Raw genomic sequence first — 17,882 nt, 5'->3', positions numbered from 1 at the left:
CATCCTGTCCCTGAATCTCAGAACATACTCCCCCACAGAAGCTACCAAATGCGGCACATTCACCTTCTTACAGAGACTTTGCATGAGATTGGACATGAACTGTGTGCCCTGATCAGTGAGCATTTCTCTGGGAAACCCTACCCTGCAGAAAATACTGATCAGTGCATCTGCCACCTTATCTGCTCGGACAGAGGATAAGGCAACAGCCTCAGGGTACCTGGTTGCATAATCTACAACAGTAAGAATAAATTGTTTCCCTGTGCTGCTGGGTATAGCTAGAGGCCCCACAATATCCACTGCCACTCGTTCAAAAGGTACAGATATGACTGGTAGGGGCACTAGGGGAACATGAGTTACATCCCCAGACTTACCCATCCTTTAGCAAACATGACAGGATCTACAGTAATTTGCAACAGCAGTACCCATACCTGGCCAATAGAAATTGTGTGCCAACCTGGACTTTGTCTTGGCCACTCCCAAATGTCCTGCCAGGGGGGGTCTCATGGGCTAACCTTAGCAGCTCTTTCCTGTACTGCCTAGGAACCACTAGGAGCCTGATGAAGCTGCTGTTGCAGTGAAACGCGTTGCATGCTGGGAGAATAAACTACCCTTGCTTTTACCTATCCATGCTTCTTCTGTGACCTGCGCCATTTCAAAGCCGGCACCTTTGTCTGAAGTCTGCCTCTATACAAGTATTGTCCCTGACCATAATTACAGTTCCACACTTTGGCGCTGCCGTGCGCTTTGGTACACACTGACAGGCTCAAGGACTTGCCCACCTTCTGTTCCACTAAATTTTGCAAGGCCAGTACTGCCTTTTTCGCAAAGAAATGACAGCTTGGGACTCTCCACCTCGGCTCGGCACAAGTCCTCAGTTCGCTGAAAGGTGCAGAGTCCACGACTTGAAAATGGAGGAACTGCAGTACCAGCAACTTAGACAGGAGCACATTCAGCTTCTGTGCCGTTGGATGAGTGGGCGCATACTGTTGTCTCTTGCATATGGCTTAACCGATGGATTGTTGGCGGAATGACTGATTCGAAGTAGGAGGAGCAGGAGCATCTGGAGAGACAGAAGATTGGTATGACACACAGCTCCCTTCGGCTGAGGTGGTGGAGCCTTGGCTGGCTGAAACAGGGAGCGGTGTGCCACTGGGTGATGCAGCAGGCTGGACCACCACATTGGAGCCACGGTTCTCCCAGGCCACTTTATGGTGATGCTGCATATGTTGATGCAGGGCCGTGGTGCCAACATTGGGACCCTGGCCTTGCTTCACCTTCTGGCGACACAACTTGCATGTGGCCAGGTTAACCTCCTCCGGATGCTTGATGAAAAACTACCACACCGCCGAGTAGCTGATTTTCCCACCAACAGTCCGCACTGATGAACTGCTACTGCCGCCGACTCCAGGAACCCTTGTTCCACGACCTCCCGGGAAGGTAGGCTGCTGCAAAGCAGGTGGTCTACCCCGGACACGTTTGGCTCCAGATTTACCACTTCTGCCACCATGCTGACTGACCTCATGGGCAACCTGCAACCCTCTTCTGATGATGATGAAGCCCGGCTCCCAAGTGCGATCGACTTCATCATCATTGAGTTGTGTCTGCACGTCACTGATGTCCTCCTCAGGTTCCTCAACAGTGTCTGCTTTAGAAGCCTGAATGCTCTCAACCACCTCCCACGCCACTCTCCTCATCACTACTTGCCCGCCTAGCGAGGAAGCGGCGGATGTCTCCTCCACTTCTTGGCTGGGCAATAGCTGTTGACTGTCCTCTAGTAGATGTTCCTCACTAAATAGTGGAGCTGAACCCACAGCATAAGATACTTCTGTAGGAGAGGGAACAGCATAGGACAGAGGCAATGGGAGGACAGGAACTGCTCCCAGGCCATGCCAACTGAAGGTTGTGTCTGAGGAACCCACTGACTGTTGACTGCAGTGTTGAGAACTAATATTCGTAATACCAATTTTTATCGCGAATGTCGGCACTTTGTGATTTTGTGAATATTTAGAATATAGTGCTATATGTTTGTAATGACGACTATTCTGTAATTTTTTCGCATGCAAATTTTTATGCAAATTTATGCATGGAAAAAAAAGTGAATGAACATAGCAAATATGCAAATTTCACGAACATAGGATGAATAATTGTCAATATATACAAAACATCGTGAATTTGAATATGGCCCCTGTCGCTCATCACTATTGACTGTCGATGTAAGATGTCACTTGTGGTGAAGTGGATGACCGTGTTAACCAATCAATGATGGCAGATGGGTTGCGGGTCAAGACACGACCACTAGCTGACACCGGGAGCTCAGGCCTCTCGCTGCGACTCCTGCTGCGACCTCTGCCTGATGAATTTAGGCCTCTGCCACTCCTCTGTGCACGTCCTGGCACTTCTCTTCCTGTCATACTTAGTGCGTATATGAGGGGAGGACAATGCGCTCGACTACGCTTAAAACAGTATTTGTCTACAACACCAGCAGGTGTGTACTTTTGGCTGGCCTTTCACAGTATCTGGGACCTTAAAGGGGTACTCCTGTGGAAAACTTTTTATTTTAAATCAACTGGTGAAAGAAAGTTAAACAGATTTGTAAATCACTTCTATTAAAAAAATCTTAATCCTTTCAGTACTTTTTAGGGGCTGTATACTAAAGAGAAATACAAAAAGGAAATGCATTTCCTGTGATGTCCTGACCATAGTGCTCTCTGCTGACCTCTGCTGTCCATTTTAGGAACTGTCAAGAGCAGCATATGTTTGCTATGGGGATTTTCTTCTGTTCTGGACAGTTCCTAAAATGGACAGCAGAGGTCAGCAAAGAGCACCGTGGTCAGACATCACAGGAAATGCATTTCTTTTTTTGATTTCTCTTTAGTATACAGCCCCTAAAAAGTACAGGAAGGATTAAGATTTTTTAATTGAAGTTATTTACAAATCTGTTTAACTTTCTGGCACCAGTTGATTTAAAAAAAAAAAAAAAAAAAAAGGTTTCCACGGGAGTACCCCTTTAAGACTTTAACGGGAACAAAATAGTACGTATGTGGTATGCACTTATGAGGGGAGGACAATGCGCTCCAGTTCGCTTAAAACAGTATGTGTACAACACCAGCCAGTGTGTACTTTTGCCTGGCCTTTCACAGTTTCTAGGCCCGTAAGACTTTAACCCCTTAAGGACGCTTGGTTTTTTTGCTTTTGCATTTTAATTTTTTTCCTCATCACCTTCTAAAAATCATAACACTTTCAATTTTGCAACTACAGACCCATTTGAGGGCTTATTTTTTGCTCCACCAATTGTACGTTTTTAATTACATATATTATTTCACCACAAAATTTACGGCTAAACCAGAAAAAAAAATATTTGTGGGGCAAAATTGAAAGAAAAAAGCCATTTTGTAACTTTTGGGGGCTTCTGATTCTATACAGTACACTTTTCGGTACAAATGACACCATATATTTATTCTGTAGATCCATAGTTACATTGATACATAATATATATAGGTTTTATTTTATTCTATTATTTTAAAAAAATTATAACTACGTGCACCAATATTAGTATGTGTAAAATTGTCATCTTCTGACCCCTATAACATTTTCATTTCACCATATAAGGGGATATGTGAGGGCTCATTTTTTGCGCCGTGATCTGAAGTTTTTATCAGTACCATTTTTGTAATTTTTTTATGGCATACAATGTGACCAAAAATACGCAATTTTGCACTACGCAAAAAGGGGGGTTATTCAAACTTTTATTAGGGAAGGAGTTAAATCACATTTATTAACTATTTTATTACACTTTATTTTTTGCAGTGTTATAGCCCCCATAGGGGACTATAACATGAAATACCTTTATTGCAGACACTGATCAATGCTATGCCATAGCATTGCATTGATCAGTGTTATCAGTGCTCTGCTGCTCCAGGCTGGATCTCAGGCATGGAGCTGCAGAGCGACAATCGGACAATGGGAGACAAGGTAAGAAGCCTCCCACTGTCCTTTCAGCTGTTCGGGATGCTGATTTCACCACGGTGGTCCTGAACAGCCTACTGAGCTAACCGGCAACGCTTTTCTCCCGTTTTAGACGCCACGGTAAACTTTGATCGTGGCGTCTAAAGGGATAATACCAGACATCAGCCCGATCAGCGATGTCCAGTATTAGCCGTGGTTCCTGGCTGCTGATAGCAACCGGGACCTGCCAGGTATGAATCTTCACATAACGGGAACCGGCCATGAGAATGAATATACGCTAGTGGTCGATAAGGAGTTAACAGTAACAAAATAGTACACCATTTAGATGTACATATGTGGTATGCACTTATGAGGGGATGACAATGCGCTCCAGTACGCTTAAAACTGTATTTGTGTACAACACCAGCAGTACACACCATTTCTGCAGCACACAGTCGCTGTGTACTACACCCAAAATTGCACTTTCTGTCTCAATCTCTCTCCCTTCCCAATCAGTGGTTCTAGGCTGGATTTGGGCTTGAGGTGAATCGCTGCTATAAAAATGCTTTTCTGTGCAACACACACTGTAATAGAATGTTGATATGACTGGGAGATGAATCGCTGCTATAAAAAAGCTTTTCTGTGTAACACACAGCGCTGTCTGTCCCTCTCTCTCTCTCTGCAATAAAAGGCTGAAGTGATTAGCCGCAATATGGCTGCCGATTATATAGGGCTGTGACATCACAGGGGTGACTAGCTGCTGATAGGCTGCATGCTGCATGTGATTCAGGGTCATCCCGCCTACCCTTGTTTCCACCTTCCCAGGATTCCTTGCCCCATGCCCTCACACGTGGATCTGCCATTTTAGATGCCCTGGAGCCTGGACCGCACTAAATGGAGTTTCATGAAGCGATTCACACAATCGAATCGCGACAATATTCGCATTCGTTGCAAATCAAACATTTCCTGAAATTCGTAACGAATTCGGATTTGTCAGATTCGATTAGCTCATCCCTAATTATTTACATCCAGAAGCTTAAAACCTTGGAGTCAGACTTTCAGAGTCATGTTAGAAGATAGTTGAAACTAGTGTTTCACTTTAAAGTTTTGTAAATATTTATTTACTCTGTTAGATCATGCAGAACAATATTTTTTCAATTGGAGCAATTTCTTTTATTTAAATTCTTCTGTGCCTAGCTATTGCTGTTACATATTTGTTATAGCACCCCCTGGTGTTCTTTTGATTCTCGCTCATAATATTAATCAATGCTTCCCAAATAGGGAGCCTCCAGCGGCACTAGAGCAGCTCCCTCTGGCCTAATAGGGGAAATTTATCAAAAAACATGTAGAGGAAAAGAGTCATTTTTTTAAAATAAAATAAGCGATCTGATTGGTTGCTATGGGCAACTGGTTAACTTTTCTTTACCCAGGTTTTAATAAATCTCCCCTACTGGGTGGAAGTTCTAAAAGGGTAACAAAAGAACAGAGGGCACCATAACAAGTAGATAACAGTAATAAGCAAATGCAGGATCATTTTTTCCAATGTTTCCAATTGAAAACATATGTTTGCATGATCTAAGAGAGTAAATTAATAGTTAATCATAGGGCAACCACTTTAAAGCATAAAAAGCTGAACTGAAGCCACCAGTGTCAGGTAGCTGCTGGCAGGGCATTAAAATAGCTCTAGATTTGCATAAAAACACAATATTAATCATTTTCCAAATAACACATAAAATAAAACATAGAAAGGGCAATCTTTTAAATTAAACAATAGAGAATATAAGGTCATTTTATTATGATAAAAAGTTGGCTTACCAATTACTATGTATATTATAGCACAAGTACATTTGTAAATTTAGAGGCATACCTAGTGCCATACCTAGGGCATGCTTGGAGTTGTAGTTTTGCAACAGCTGGAGGTTACAGCAGTGTTGCTGCATACTGTGTTCCTCCTTCAGCCTTGTTGATCAGCCATCTCGTGTCCATGACCCTTGGACACCCTCATGCTTCTGTGGGACTCATCAGTGTCCCAGGAGGTATGGGGACCCCTAGTGGTATAATTTTAAAGGCAGTCTTCTTTAATAAAATTTGACATTTTTTTAAAGTATATTAGAAAAACTATTGTTTTGCCAAGATGTACAACATAAACATTTTATATCTGACAGTGCTCATTTAAGTAAATGTTTGTAAATAAACAGTAAAGTCACAAATATTAGTTACCACACTATGATTCTTTAGTCCAGGATGAAGAATTAGCGATGTGGTACTGTTTTTACTTAGCAGCTGCCAGTGTGTTATTGTCTAATACCCCTCTCCAATATTATTCATAAAATGGCAGAGCATTTCAGGTGCATCTGCACTTTCCAATATGTGTGGGCATCAATAAGCCTGTCTCATAGAGGAGATTTTATCACTCCTATGTACAAGTGGGAGTCATTGTCATTAGGTGTGCTTATATTCTAGTTGCCCCTATTAGACCTTGAGGTCAGTGTTCCTCTTATTATTTCACTGGTTAGTAAATTTTGGCAAGGAGAACTGTGTGAGCCACTGTGTTAGCCTTTTTTTACCCTTAGTGTCGTTCACATAAGAATTCCTCTTATTCCAGCGAGGGACCAGAACTATTTACAATTATCCTCCCTAAGATTTCTGTAGGATCATGTTAGATCCACTTAATGTGTATTGGGAATAATTTAGGATGGAGGGTGATTTGGACAGGATTAGATGCATGTATCTTTTATTTGAATATTTATTCATAGCTTAATCAGAACTATGGAGCCAAGATTGGAAGAGGTACAATAATATTATACACTAATATTTTATTGGCCTACTAATAAAAGTTATATTTTCTGAGATGATGGGAAAATATGGGTAATAGTGCCTTTCGTGCACAATTTTTTGGATGTTCTTGCTATGTGATTGACAGTTCAGACATACTGTCTGTGTGCAAGCTACTAGCACTTTGCATGACTCACTGGCACAGTACAGCTTGCACATAAGCAGAAGAGCCTGTGTCAGTGATTTGTTTACATAAAGATAAGGTTCTCTGATCACTCTTCAGCTCAAGAGATTGTGTGACATGACATCAGCAGCAGCCCGCCCACTGCTTCAAAGTATGTATGTTCACACTACAGGATTTCCACACGCAGAATTGTGTTCAGAAACCTCAGAAACATTATTGAAAATTAAGCTGCAAAAATTGATCCACTGAAAGAATAAATGTTAATTTTGTAAGTGGAGTTACTCGTTGACTGAATTGCCATCAATGGTGACGTTGCAGGTCTGCGTACTACTAGCAATGAAGAATTTTGGTAATTGCCGTCCAGACACAATCTCTGAGCAGAATACCTGATTGGAATTCCACTCAGAGATTCCGTAGTGTGAACACACCATGAGGAGAGGTGGTCTGTAGCCTAGACAACCAGCAGTAAACAAGAGGAAGAGAAAAGCAGCTGTAACATCAAAAGGAGATTGTGAAAATGGTATATATTTACAAAAGTGTATCATTTTACATGCCCTACAAAGTTAAAAATTTATTGTGGAGATGGGAATACCACTTTAAGTAATTAATCTGAAGGTTATCAATTACATACAGACATATTACAGACAATCACGCTGATGTCAGGGTGGACATATCACCTGTGCAGCCGGTTCAGCTGCACAGGGACCCAGCGTGTGAGGGGGGCCTCAAAGGGTGGCGGGCACACGACACACACGTGAGCAGCAGCGCTGCGCTGCCACTGCTCACTGTTCTAAAGTGGCCACGGTGCATAATAGCACAGCATCCACTTTAGGACAATATTTGAAATTCCCTCCTGGCGGAAGCGTCAGCGTCATGCCCTGAATGCTTCTGCCACCAGAGAGGATCCTGCGTCCGGGCGGAGAAGCTCCCACGTCACTGCAGCAACGATGTGGGATGCTTCCTGGCAGCCTGCGTACAGAACAGCACACAGGTGAGTGTGGGGAGCGGGGAATTTTAATGCAAACAGGCAATTAATGGAAGCAGGGGGTTAATGGAAGCAAAGGGGGGGGGGGGGGTGAATGGAAGCAGGGGCAGGAGGGGTGAATGGAAGAAGGAGGAGCAGGGGCGGTTAATGGGAGCAGGGGGGTTAATGGGAGCAGGGGGATTCATGGAAGTGGGGTGGGGTAAATGGGAGCAGGGGGGGGGTTCCTGAACAATTGACATATGAGGGGGGCAGCACATTCTTTGCACAGGGGCCCTCTGCTGTCTGTGTCCGCCCCTGTCCGCCCCTGTCTACCATTTACCTTTTTGGTGCCATGATCAATGGTGATCACGGCATCTGCGGCAAAGCAGCCGTTCTGATGGCTGATCAGATCACCCATGGCACGACCGCGTATATATAAAAATGAAATGAATAAGCATATTTGGTGTCAGCACTTGCATAAATGTCCAAACTATCAAAATATAATGTTAATAATCCCATATGGTGAACAGCATAAATGAAAAAAAGAAAAAGAAAAGTCCAAAATTGCTGCTTTTTGGTCACCTCACCTTACAAAAAACACACATTCATGTTCAATAATAGAAAACATGTAAGACATGGCTATCATTTTAATCGTATTGACCCACAGAAGTATACAGTGTGAAAATTAAACCCTTTCAAAATTTGTTAAATTTATGTTTTCTTTTCAACTTCCCCACACAAATAATATTTTTTTGGTTTTGCAGTACATTTTATGGCAAAATAAGTGATGTCATTACAAAGTACAATTGGTTGCGCAAAAACAAGCCCTCATATGGGTCTCTAGATGGAAATATTAAAGAGTTATTATAGCTATTAGAAAGCGAGGAGAAAAAAATGCAAAAATAAAACCAAGGTCAGTTTTATTATTTCACTGGTTAGTAAATTTTGGCCAGGATAACTATGTGAGCCACTGTGTTAGCCTTTTTGTACCCTTAGTGTCGTTCACATAAGAATTCCTCTTATTACAGCGAGGGACCAGAACTATTTACAATTATCCTCCTTAAGATTTCTGTAGGATCATGTTAGATCCACTTAATGTGTCTTGGGAATAATTTAGGATGGAGGGTGATTTGGACAGGATTAGATGCATGTATCTTTTATTTGAATATTTATTCATAGTTTAATCAGAACTATGGAGCCAAGATTGGAAGAGGTACAATAATATTATACACTAATATTTTATTGGCCTACTAATAAAAGTTATGTTTTCTGAGGTGATGGGAAAACCAAGGCCAAAATGGGCTGTGTTTTTAGGCAGTTAATACAGTTGTGGTAACAACATACCTATACATTCATAAAGCATGTTTCTTTAGCATATGCCTTGATAATGAAAGTCTAAAGGTAAATTAGACATAATCAGGGAAATGTATTATCTGCAGTGTTTTGGTATTCTGCACATATTTCAGCTGGCCAGAGGTTACTATGAGTGATAGGCCTAAATTCCAGATAATTGTAAAATGCAACATTATATTACCGTTTGGTGTACAAAACTATACACCTGGTGGGCATGTTACACTTGCCAAGTAGAGAGCTATGGGTGAAAATCAAGCAAAATTGGCATTGTAATTTGCCTATGTGACTATAGGAAGGAGGCTTTAGTAACTGAGAAAGGCATTGAAGCTCCAGGCTCAACTTTGGAAACCACTACAGTACCAATGACTCCAACCAGTGACAACATATTATCAAACTCACATATTACAGTTGTAGACTACACAAGTTGTAGATGAATCCTTCTTTAACCCTATTTTAGTCTATGTTCACACAGGGAGCTTAATTAGGGGTACGTTAATCTTGCATACCTATAGATCACCAAAGTGATCCACAAAAACCCCTATTTCCCATATATAAAATATGATAAACTTTATTATTGATTATTCATCAAACTAAAGACAAACAGATTAAAATTGCAGTGTCTTTCTCTCCATACAGTGTTCTTTGTCTGTAGCTGATGCCAGTCTGGCTATCTATTACTGACTAAATGATCACCGCATGCACCTGCAGTGTACTATGCGGCATGGAGACGGCACTGTATTTAAAATCAACACTCAGCCCCCCTCGACATGTTTCGCTGCAACGCAGCTTTGTCAAGAGGAAAACGGGCACTGTTTAGTGTGAGGAATAATCAATAATAATGTTCATCATATTTTATATATGGTAAATAGGGGTTTTTGTGGATCACTTTGGTGATCTATAGGTATGTAAGATTAATTTACCCACCATATATAGGTCCTTTGTATGGTGTTAATTAGGGGTACTGCTAATAATTAAAGCTCAATTTGACTACTATTTAGTGTAGAGTAGTGTGCGCAAAGTCTCAAAAGGGTTAACCAGCACTGACAAGGTTACTCCCCTCCCCAGCGTCTGGAACATTGAGTTCCTTAACGCTGTGTGTGGGCTTCTGTGTTCATGCCTGCCCCCTCATGACGTCATGGCTTGCCCCCTCAATGAAAGTCTTTGAGAAGGGGGTTCGATGGCAGTCACGCCCCCTCCCATAGACTTGCATTGAGGGGGCGGGATGTGACGTCACATGATGGGGTGTGACGTCACGAGGGGGCGGGCGTGAACACGGAAGCCCGCACACAGCATTCAGGAACTCAATGTTCCGGACGCTGGGGAGCGGAGTAACCCTTTAAAGACTTGAAGGGGTTGTCCCAAGTAGCTCCTTCCAGGTTTTTCAGCCAGCTTCTGTCTGTTTGCTGCATGCAGAGGAGGTCGGAAAAGCCAAAAGCAGCTAAATCAGGGATGTTGCACAATTTGCGTAACTTTTACTGACTTTAATGGCAGCTGTGCCAAGCCGCACAAGCTACATTGTGCATGTAATTCCCGGAGTTACGTAAACCTGGCTGACTACCCAGAACCTGTGCTCAGTCATTTAGTTTACATTGAAATCTGCAGCAGAAAATACTGTATATCAAATCCTGCGCATCAAATCTGCGCAGGATTCAATGGGGTACTCCACTGGAAAAAAAAAATTTTGAATTAACTGATGACAGAAAGTAAAACAGATTTGTAAATTCTATAAAACAAATCTTAATCCTTCTAGTACTTATCTATAACTAGTCTATAATCTTCTGTATGCTTCAATGGATGTTATTTTCCTTTTGAATTTCCTCTCTGTCTGGCCACAGTGCTCTCTGCTGACACCTGTCCATTTTAGGAACTTTCCAGATCAGCATAGGTTTGCAATGGGGATTTACTCCTACTCTGGATAGTTCCTGAAATGGACAGAGGTGTCAGTAGAGAGCACTGTGATCAGACAGAAAGGAAATTTAAAAAGTAAAGAACTTCCTGTGGAGCATACAGCAGCTAAGTACATTTACAAATCTGTTTAACTTTCTGGCACCAGTTGATTTAAAAAAAAAAATTCCAGAGGAGTTCCCCTTTAATCGGATTGATCTCACATTTTCAGCTTTCCCTGAGCTGGTGAGTGGAGCCTAGCCTTTATGTTGGCCTAAATATACCACATACACAAAGTATGGGATTCTGCTCTTCTAAGTTTTCATAGGAAACTCTAAGAAGCAGCAGCTTCATGGATGACATTAAAAAGCATTACTGAGCAGTCTAAGTTACATCTATTGATTTATGCAAAATTTGTTTTAAAAAAAAACAGTGCTTTTATGATAAAATGTGTATTTCTGCAGCAGGTGAGGAGGGGTATCCTGCATTTTACAATCAGCATTAAGCATTGCATATTTCTTTAAGACCTATCAGCAACAAAGGAGCCAGTAGAGACAATCAATAATCACTCTTCAGAGTGTAAGAAGTTTACTTAAGCAGTTCCTACTACATTAAGGTAATGCATATTGTGGCAGCACACCATTGCTATGTTCTGTCCATTTCTTAAATAATGTTAGATCCATAATAGTTTAATCTACTCTATCTACTTTGAAAATAGAATACAAGTGTTTGGTTTTATCTATTATAACAACTAGAATTAAAAGCCAAGGAACAGTACAAGAAATGCTTCACATGATATTTAGTTTCAAAACAATTCTGAGACCACAAGTCACTGTCACCGAATAGTGTAAAAAAATAAATAAATAGACACCAATATGTGTTCTATAGCACTGTAAGCCTGGAAGCTGCCTGCATCGGAACCGAAATCCAATAATGGGGTGGTGTACAAATTACCAGCCATGGGAACAGTCCAAAGGAGTTGTGTAGAAGAAGGGTGCTTGGTGGCCCTTACCTGGCAACATTGCATTTACGATCCTTCTTTAACACGACTCAGAGTAACACGGTAACAAAGTTCATAAGGTTGGAAAAAAAAAAACGTCCATTAAGGGTCAACCTATATTCCTACTGAGTATATGCAGAGGGAGGCAAAAACCCTTAGAAGGCTGATACCAATTGCCCCATACCAGGGAGAGAACTTATTTTCTGACTCCAATATTACAATCAGAATAAATCCCTGGATCAATGTGCTGTCCCTATAAATCTAGTATTCATTACCTGTAATGTTATTACTCTCCAGAAAGGTGTCCAGGCCGTTTTCAAAGATTTTTATTGTGTTCCCCATGACCGTTTCCTCTGGAAGAGAGTTCCACAGTCTCGCTGCTCTTACAGTAAATAACACCTGTCTGTGCTGGTGTAGAAACCTTCTTTCCTCTAGAGGTAGAGGATGCCCCCTTGTTATAAATGTAGTCCTGGGTATGAACAGATCATGGGAAAGATCTCTGTACTTCCCCCTTTATTAGGTCGCCCCTGAGCGGTCTATTTTCGAAACGAAATAACCCTAATTCTGATAATCTTTCTGAGTACTGTAGTCCTCCCATTCCCCGTATTACCCTTGTTGCCTGTCTTTGAACCCTCTCCAGCTCCACTATATCTTTCTTGTACACTGTTGCACAGTACTGTACACAGTATTCTATGTGTGGTCTGACTAGTGATTTGTACAGTGGTAGAATTATTTCCTTGTCGTGGGCATCTATGCCCCTTTTGATACATCCCATGATTTCATTTGCCCTGGCAGCAGCTGCCTGACACTGGTTGCTACAGTTAAATTTACTGTCAATTAAAACTCCTAAGTCCTTTTTCATGTCAGTAGTCCCCAGTGATTTGCCATTTAGGGTATATTCAAACATACAGTATCCTGCACCGTTTTCATGCACAGAATTTGATGTGCAGGAGGTGAAGATGTATTCAGTCATTTAGTTTACATTGAACTCTGCAGCAGAAATTCCTGCGTATCAAATCTGCACAGAATACTGAATTGACTATTAATACATTATCCCAGCCTGTATTTTTCCTCCCCATGTGCATTAGCTTACATTTATTAGTGTTAAACTTCATCTGTCACTTTTCAGACCAAATCTCTAAGCTATCCAGATCCATTTGTAACAGTACACTGTCCTCTGTTGTGTTAGCCACTTTGCCAATCTTAGTATCAACTGCAAAGATTGATACTTTACTATATAGTCCCTCTACAAGGTCATTAATAGGTATACTTAAAGAATAGGACCCAAAACTGACTCCTGGGATACCCCACTAGTAACAAGAGACACAGCTGAAGGTAACACTTCTGTAAAAAAAAGAGTTATCAAAACACTGTACCTCCAACTACTCCATAAATACAAGTCCCAGCATTACTGGACTGCCTAAGGATGACACAGGACTGCCTAAGCATGAATGCCATAGGAAGATATAAGTTATACACTCACCATATTGTCTTTGGTGGTAAAGTACAGGCAATCTCCAATAATCATTATGTGTGTGTATGTGTATATACAGCATAAATCCAGAGAGGAAAGGGTTACAGAACAGGGCTGCCATGCTCCTCCAAGAACAGTAAGTCAGCAGAGTGAGGGAGGGGAAGGAGTCATCACAGTGCAGGCAAGAGAAGGACACACCCCCCTCCCTTTGACAAGATGGAAAAGAAATTGAACAGCTGTAATATGCTATTTATTTGTGAAATATGGGTGATAGAGACATAAAATTACATGTACATGATCAGGATGTGGTACTGAGTAACATATAACAGTTGTGTTTTTTTTGTGGGATCTGACAGGTACGCTTTAACCCCTTAAGGACCAGGCCATTTTACACCTTAGGACCGGAGCGTTTTTTGAACATCTGACCACTGTCACTTTAAACATTAATAACTCTGGGATGCTTTTACCTATCATTCTGATTACGAGATTATTTTTTGTGACATATTCTACTTTATGTTATTGGTAAAATTTTGTCGATAGTTGCATTGTTTCTTAGTGAAAAATTCTAAAATTTGATTAAAAAATTGAAAATTTAGCATTTTTCTAACTTTGAAGCTCTCTTCTTGTAAGGAAAATGGATATTCCAAATAAAAAACATTTTTATTCACAAATACAATATGTCTACTTTATGTTTGCATCATAAAATTTACGTGATTTTACTTTTGGAAGACACCAGAGGGCTTCAAAGTTCAGCAGCAATCTTCCAATTTTTCACAAAATTTTCAAACTCACTATTTTTCAGGGACCAGTTCAGGTTTGAAGTGGATTTGTATGGTCTTCATATTAGAAATACACCACAAATGACCCCATTATAAAAACTACAGCCCCCAAAGTATTCAAAGTATTCAGTCAGCGTTTTAACCCTTTAGGTGTTTCACAGGAATAGCAGTAAAGTGAAGGAGAAAATTCACAATCTTCATTTTTTACACTCGCATGTTCTTGTAGACCCAATTTTTTTATTTTTACAAGGGGTAGAAGGAGAAAATTCATACTTATATTTGTAGCCCAATTTCTCTCGAGTAAGCACATACCTCATATGTCCATGTAAAGTGTTCGGCGGGCGCAGTAGAGGGCTCAGAAGGGAAGGAGCGACAAGGTGATTTTGGAGAGTACGTTTTTCTGAAATGGTTTTTGGGGGGCATGTTGCATTTAGGAAACCCCTATGGTACCAGAACAGCAAAACATCCCCACATGGCATACCATTTTAGAAACTAGACCCCTTGGGGAATGTAACAAGGGGTAAAGTGAACCTTAATACCCCACAGGTGTTTCACGACTTTTGCATATGTAAAAACATAAATATATATTTTCACTAAAATGTGTGTTTCCCCCCAAATTTCACATTTTTGCAAGGGTTAATAGCAGAAAATACCCCCCAAAATTTGTAACCCCATCTCTTCTGAGTATGAAGGTACCCCATAAGTGGACCTGAAGTGCACTACGGGCGAACTACAATGCTCAGAAGAGAAGGTGTCATATTTGGCTTTTGGAGAGCAAATTTTGGTCGGGGGGCATGTTGCATTTAGGAAGCCCCTATGGTGCCACAACAGCAAAAAACCCTCACATGGCATACCATTTTGGAAACTAGACCCCTTGAGGAGTGTAACAAGGAATAAAGTGAGCCTTAATACCCCACAGGTGTTTCACGACTTTTGCATATGTAAAAACATAAATATATATTTTCACTAAAATGTGTGTTTCCCCCCAAATTTCACATTTTTGCAAGGGTTAATAGCAGAAAAGACCCCCCAAAATTTGTAACCCCATCTCTTCTGAGTATAAAGGTATGCCATAAGTGGACCTGAAGTGCACTACGGGCGAACTACAATGCTCAGAAGAGAAGGAGTCATATTTGGCTTTTGGAGAGCAAATTTTGCTCGGGGGGCATGTTGCATTTAGGAAGCCCCTATGGTGCCAGGACAGCAAAATAACCCCAACATGGCATACCATTTTGGAAACTAGACCCCTTGAGGAACGTAACAAGGGGTACAGTGAGCATTTACCCCCCACTGGTGTCTGTCAGATCTTTGGAACAGTGGGCTGTACAAAATGTTTAATTTGCACAGCTCACTGTTCCAAAGATCTGTCAGACACCAGTGGGGTGTAAATTCTCACTGCACCCCTCATTACATTCCGTGAGGGGTGTAGTTTCCAAAATGGGGTCACATGTGTTTTTTTTTTTTTTTGCGTTTGTCAAAACCGCTGTAACAATCAGCCACCCCTGTGCAAATCACCTCAAATGTAAATGGTGCACCCTCCTTTCTGGGCCTTGTTGTGCGCCCCCAGAGAACTTTGCGCCCACTTATGGGGTATCTCCGTAGTCGGGAGAAGTTGCATTACAAATTTTGGGGGGCTTTTTTCCCTTTTACCTCTTGTCAAAATGAACAGTATAGGGCAACACCAGCGTGTTAGTGTAAACATTTTTTTTTTACACTAACATGCTGTTGTAGACCCCAACTTCACCTTTTCATAAGGGGTTAAAGGAGAAAAAGCCCCCCAAAATTTGTTAGGCGATTTCTCCCGAGTACGGCGATACCCCATATGTGACCCTAAACTGTTGCCTTGAAATACGACAGGGCTCCAAAGTGAGAGAGCGCCATGCGCATTTGAGGACTGAATTAGGGGTATTCTACGCCAGTGATTCCCAAACAGGGTGCCTCCCAGCATGCTTGGACAGTCAACGGCTGTCCGGCAATACTGGGAGTTGTTGTTTTGCAACAGCTGGAGGCTCCATTTTGGAAACAGTGGCGTACCAGACGTTTTTCATTTTTATTGGGAGGGGGGCTGTGTAGGGGTATGTGTATATGTAGTGTTTTTTAACTTTTTATTTTATTTTGTGTTAGTGTAATGTAGTGTAGTGTTTTTAGGGTACGGGCGGGGGATTACAGCGAGTTTCCCGCTTCGAGTTTGAGCTGCCGCGCAAAATTTGCTGCATCGCAAACTTGCAGCCTGATACTCACTGTAAGCCCCCTGCCCATGTACCCTGTACATTCACAGGGGGGGGGGGGACACCTCCAGCTGTTGCAAAACTACAACTCCCAGCATGCACAGTTTATCAGTGCATGCTGGTAGTTATAGTTTTGCAACAGCTGGAGGCACACGGGTTGGGAAACACTGAGTTAGGAAACAGACAATGTTTCCCAACCAGTGGGCCTCCAGTTGTTGCAAAACCACAACTCCCAGCATTCTCAGGCAGTAGGGAGTAGTAGTTCGGCAACATCTTTAGAGCCAGATGTTGCCGAACTACAACTCCCAGCATGCTTGGAGTTGTAGTCTTGCAACATCTGGAGGACTACAGTTTGCAGACCACTAATACAGTGGTTCCCAATCTGTGCCCTTCCAGATGTTGCAAAACTACAACTCCCAGTATGCCAAAACTGTCCAGGCATGCTGGGAGTTGTAGTTCTGCAACATCTGAAGGGCCAGATGTTACAGCACTACAACTCCCAGCATGCCTGGACAGTAAGGGCATGCTGAGGATGTGCAGTTTTGCAACATCTGGAAGGGCACAGTGGTCTCAAAACTGTGGACCTCCAGATGTTGCAAAACTGCAACACCCAGCATGCCCAGACGCCAAGGGCTGTCTGGGCATGCTGGGAGTTGTAGTTTACAGGGTCCCATTAGAGCAATGCATGTCGCTTTACGGCGACGTGCATTGCTGTAAAGGGCCCGACCGCGGCTGAAGATCAACTCACCTGTCTTCGCCGCCGCCGCCGTCTTCATCGCCGGGATCCGGGTCTTCAGGGACGAGGTAAGTACCGGGGCCGGTCCCCAGCACTCCCCCGTCCCCTGCCGCGTCCTCCGGTCTTCCTCCCATCCTCTCCGGACTTCAAGGGGCCGGGCAGGACGGGAGGAAGTAACCGCCCCCCCCCCTTGCGATTGGTCGGTTAGTTAACTGACGCATCGCAGGGGATCGGAGGAGGTGGCAGGCTTGCCACCTCGCTCCTAGTCTGCAGCATGGTCCTGGCTGTCTGTGACAGCCGGGATCATGCAAAATTACTGGGCGGTCGGGTCTTAGAGACCCGATCAGCCCGGTATCGCCGCAGATCGCAAGGGCTATTTCCCTTGCGATTTGCGACGATCGCCGACATGGCCCCCCTCGGCGTTTGCCCTGGATGCCTGCGGAAGGATTTCAGCAGGCATCCGGTTCCGATCTCTGCCCGACGAGCGGCAGAGACCGGAAATACAACAGGACGTTCTCTAACGTCCTTGGGCATTAAAGCCCAGGTAGTGGAGACGTTAG

The 17,882-nt window shown here is 42.6% G+C and overlaps 1 protein-coding gene across 2 annotated transcripts in view; it reads left to right on the top strand.

Annotated features, from left to right (window-relative positions):
* The window catches only part of GRIN3B (glutamate ionotropic receptor NMDA type subunit 3B), a 101,654-nt gene that overhangs the window by 16,436 nt on the left and 67,336 nt on the right, over positions 1-17,882 (top strand). Inside the window, exon 1 of one of the 2 annotated variants that reach the window (XM_056517735.1) lies at positions 7,314-7,424. The exons of the other annotated variant lie outside the window; for it this stretch is intronic. Coding sequence (XP_056373710.1) covers positions 7,422-7,424 — 3 coding nt within the window. The 5' untranslated portion in view covers positions 7,314-7,421. Of the gene's footprint in view, positions 1-7,313; positions 7,425-17,882 lie in introns of those variants that run through there. 2 annotated transcript variants of the gene reach the window in all.

This window comes from Hyla sarda, chromosome 1 (genome assembly GCF_029499605.1).
Source record: "Hyla sarda isolate aHylSar1 chromosome 1, aHylSar1.hap1, whole genome shotgun sequence".
NCBI lineage: Eukaryota > Metazoa > Chordata > Amphibia > Anura > Hylidae > Hyla > Hyla sarda.
This window is presented reverse-complemented; position numbering and strand designations above follow the sequence as displayed.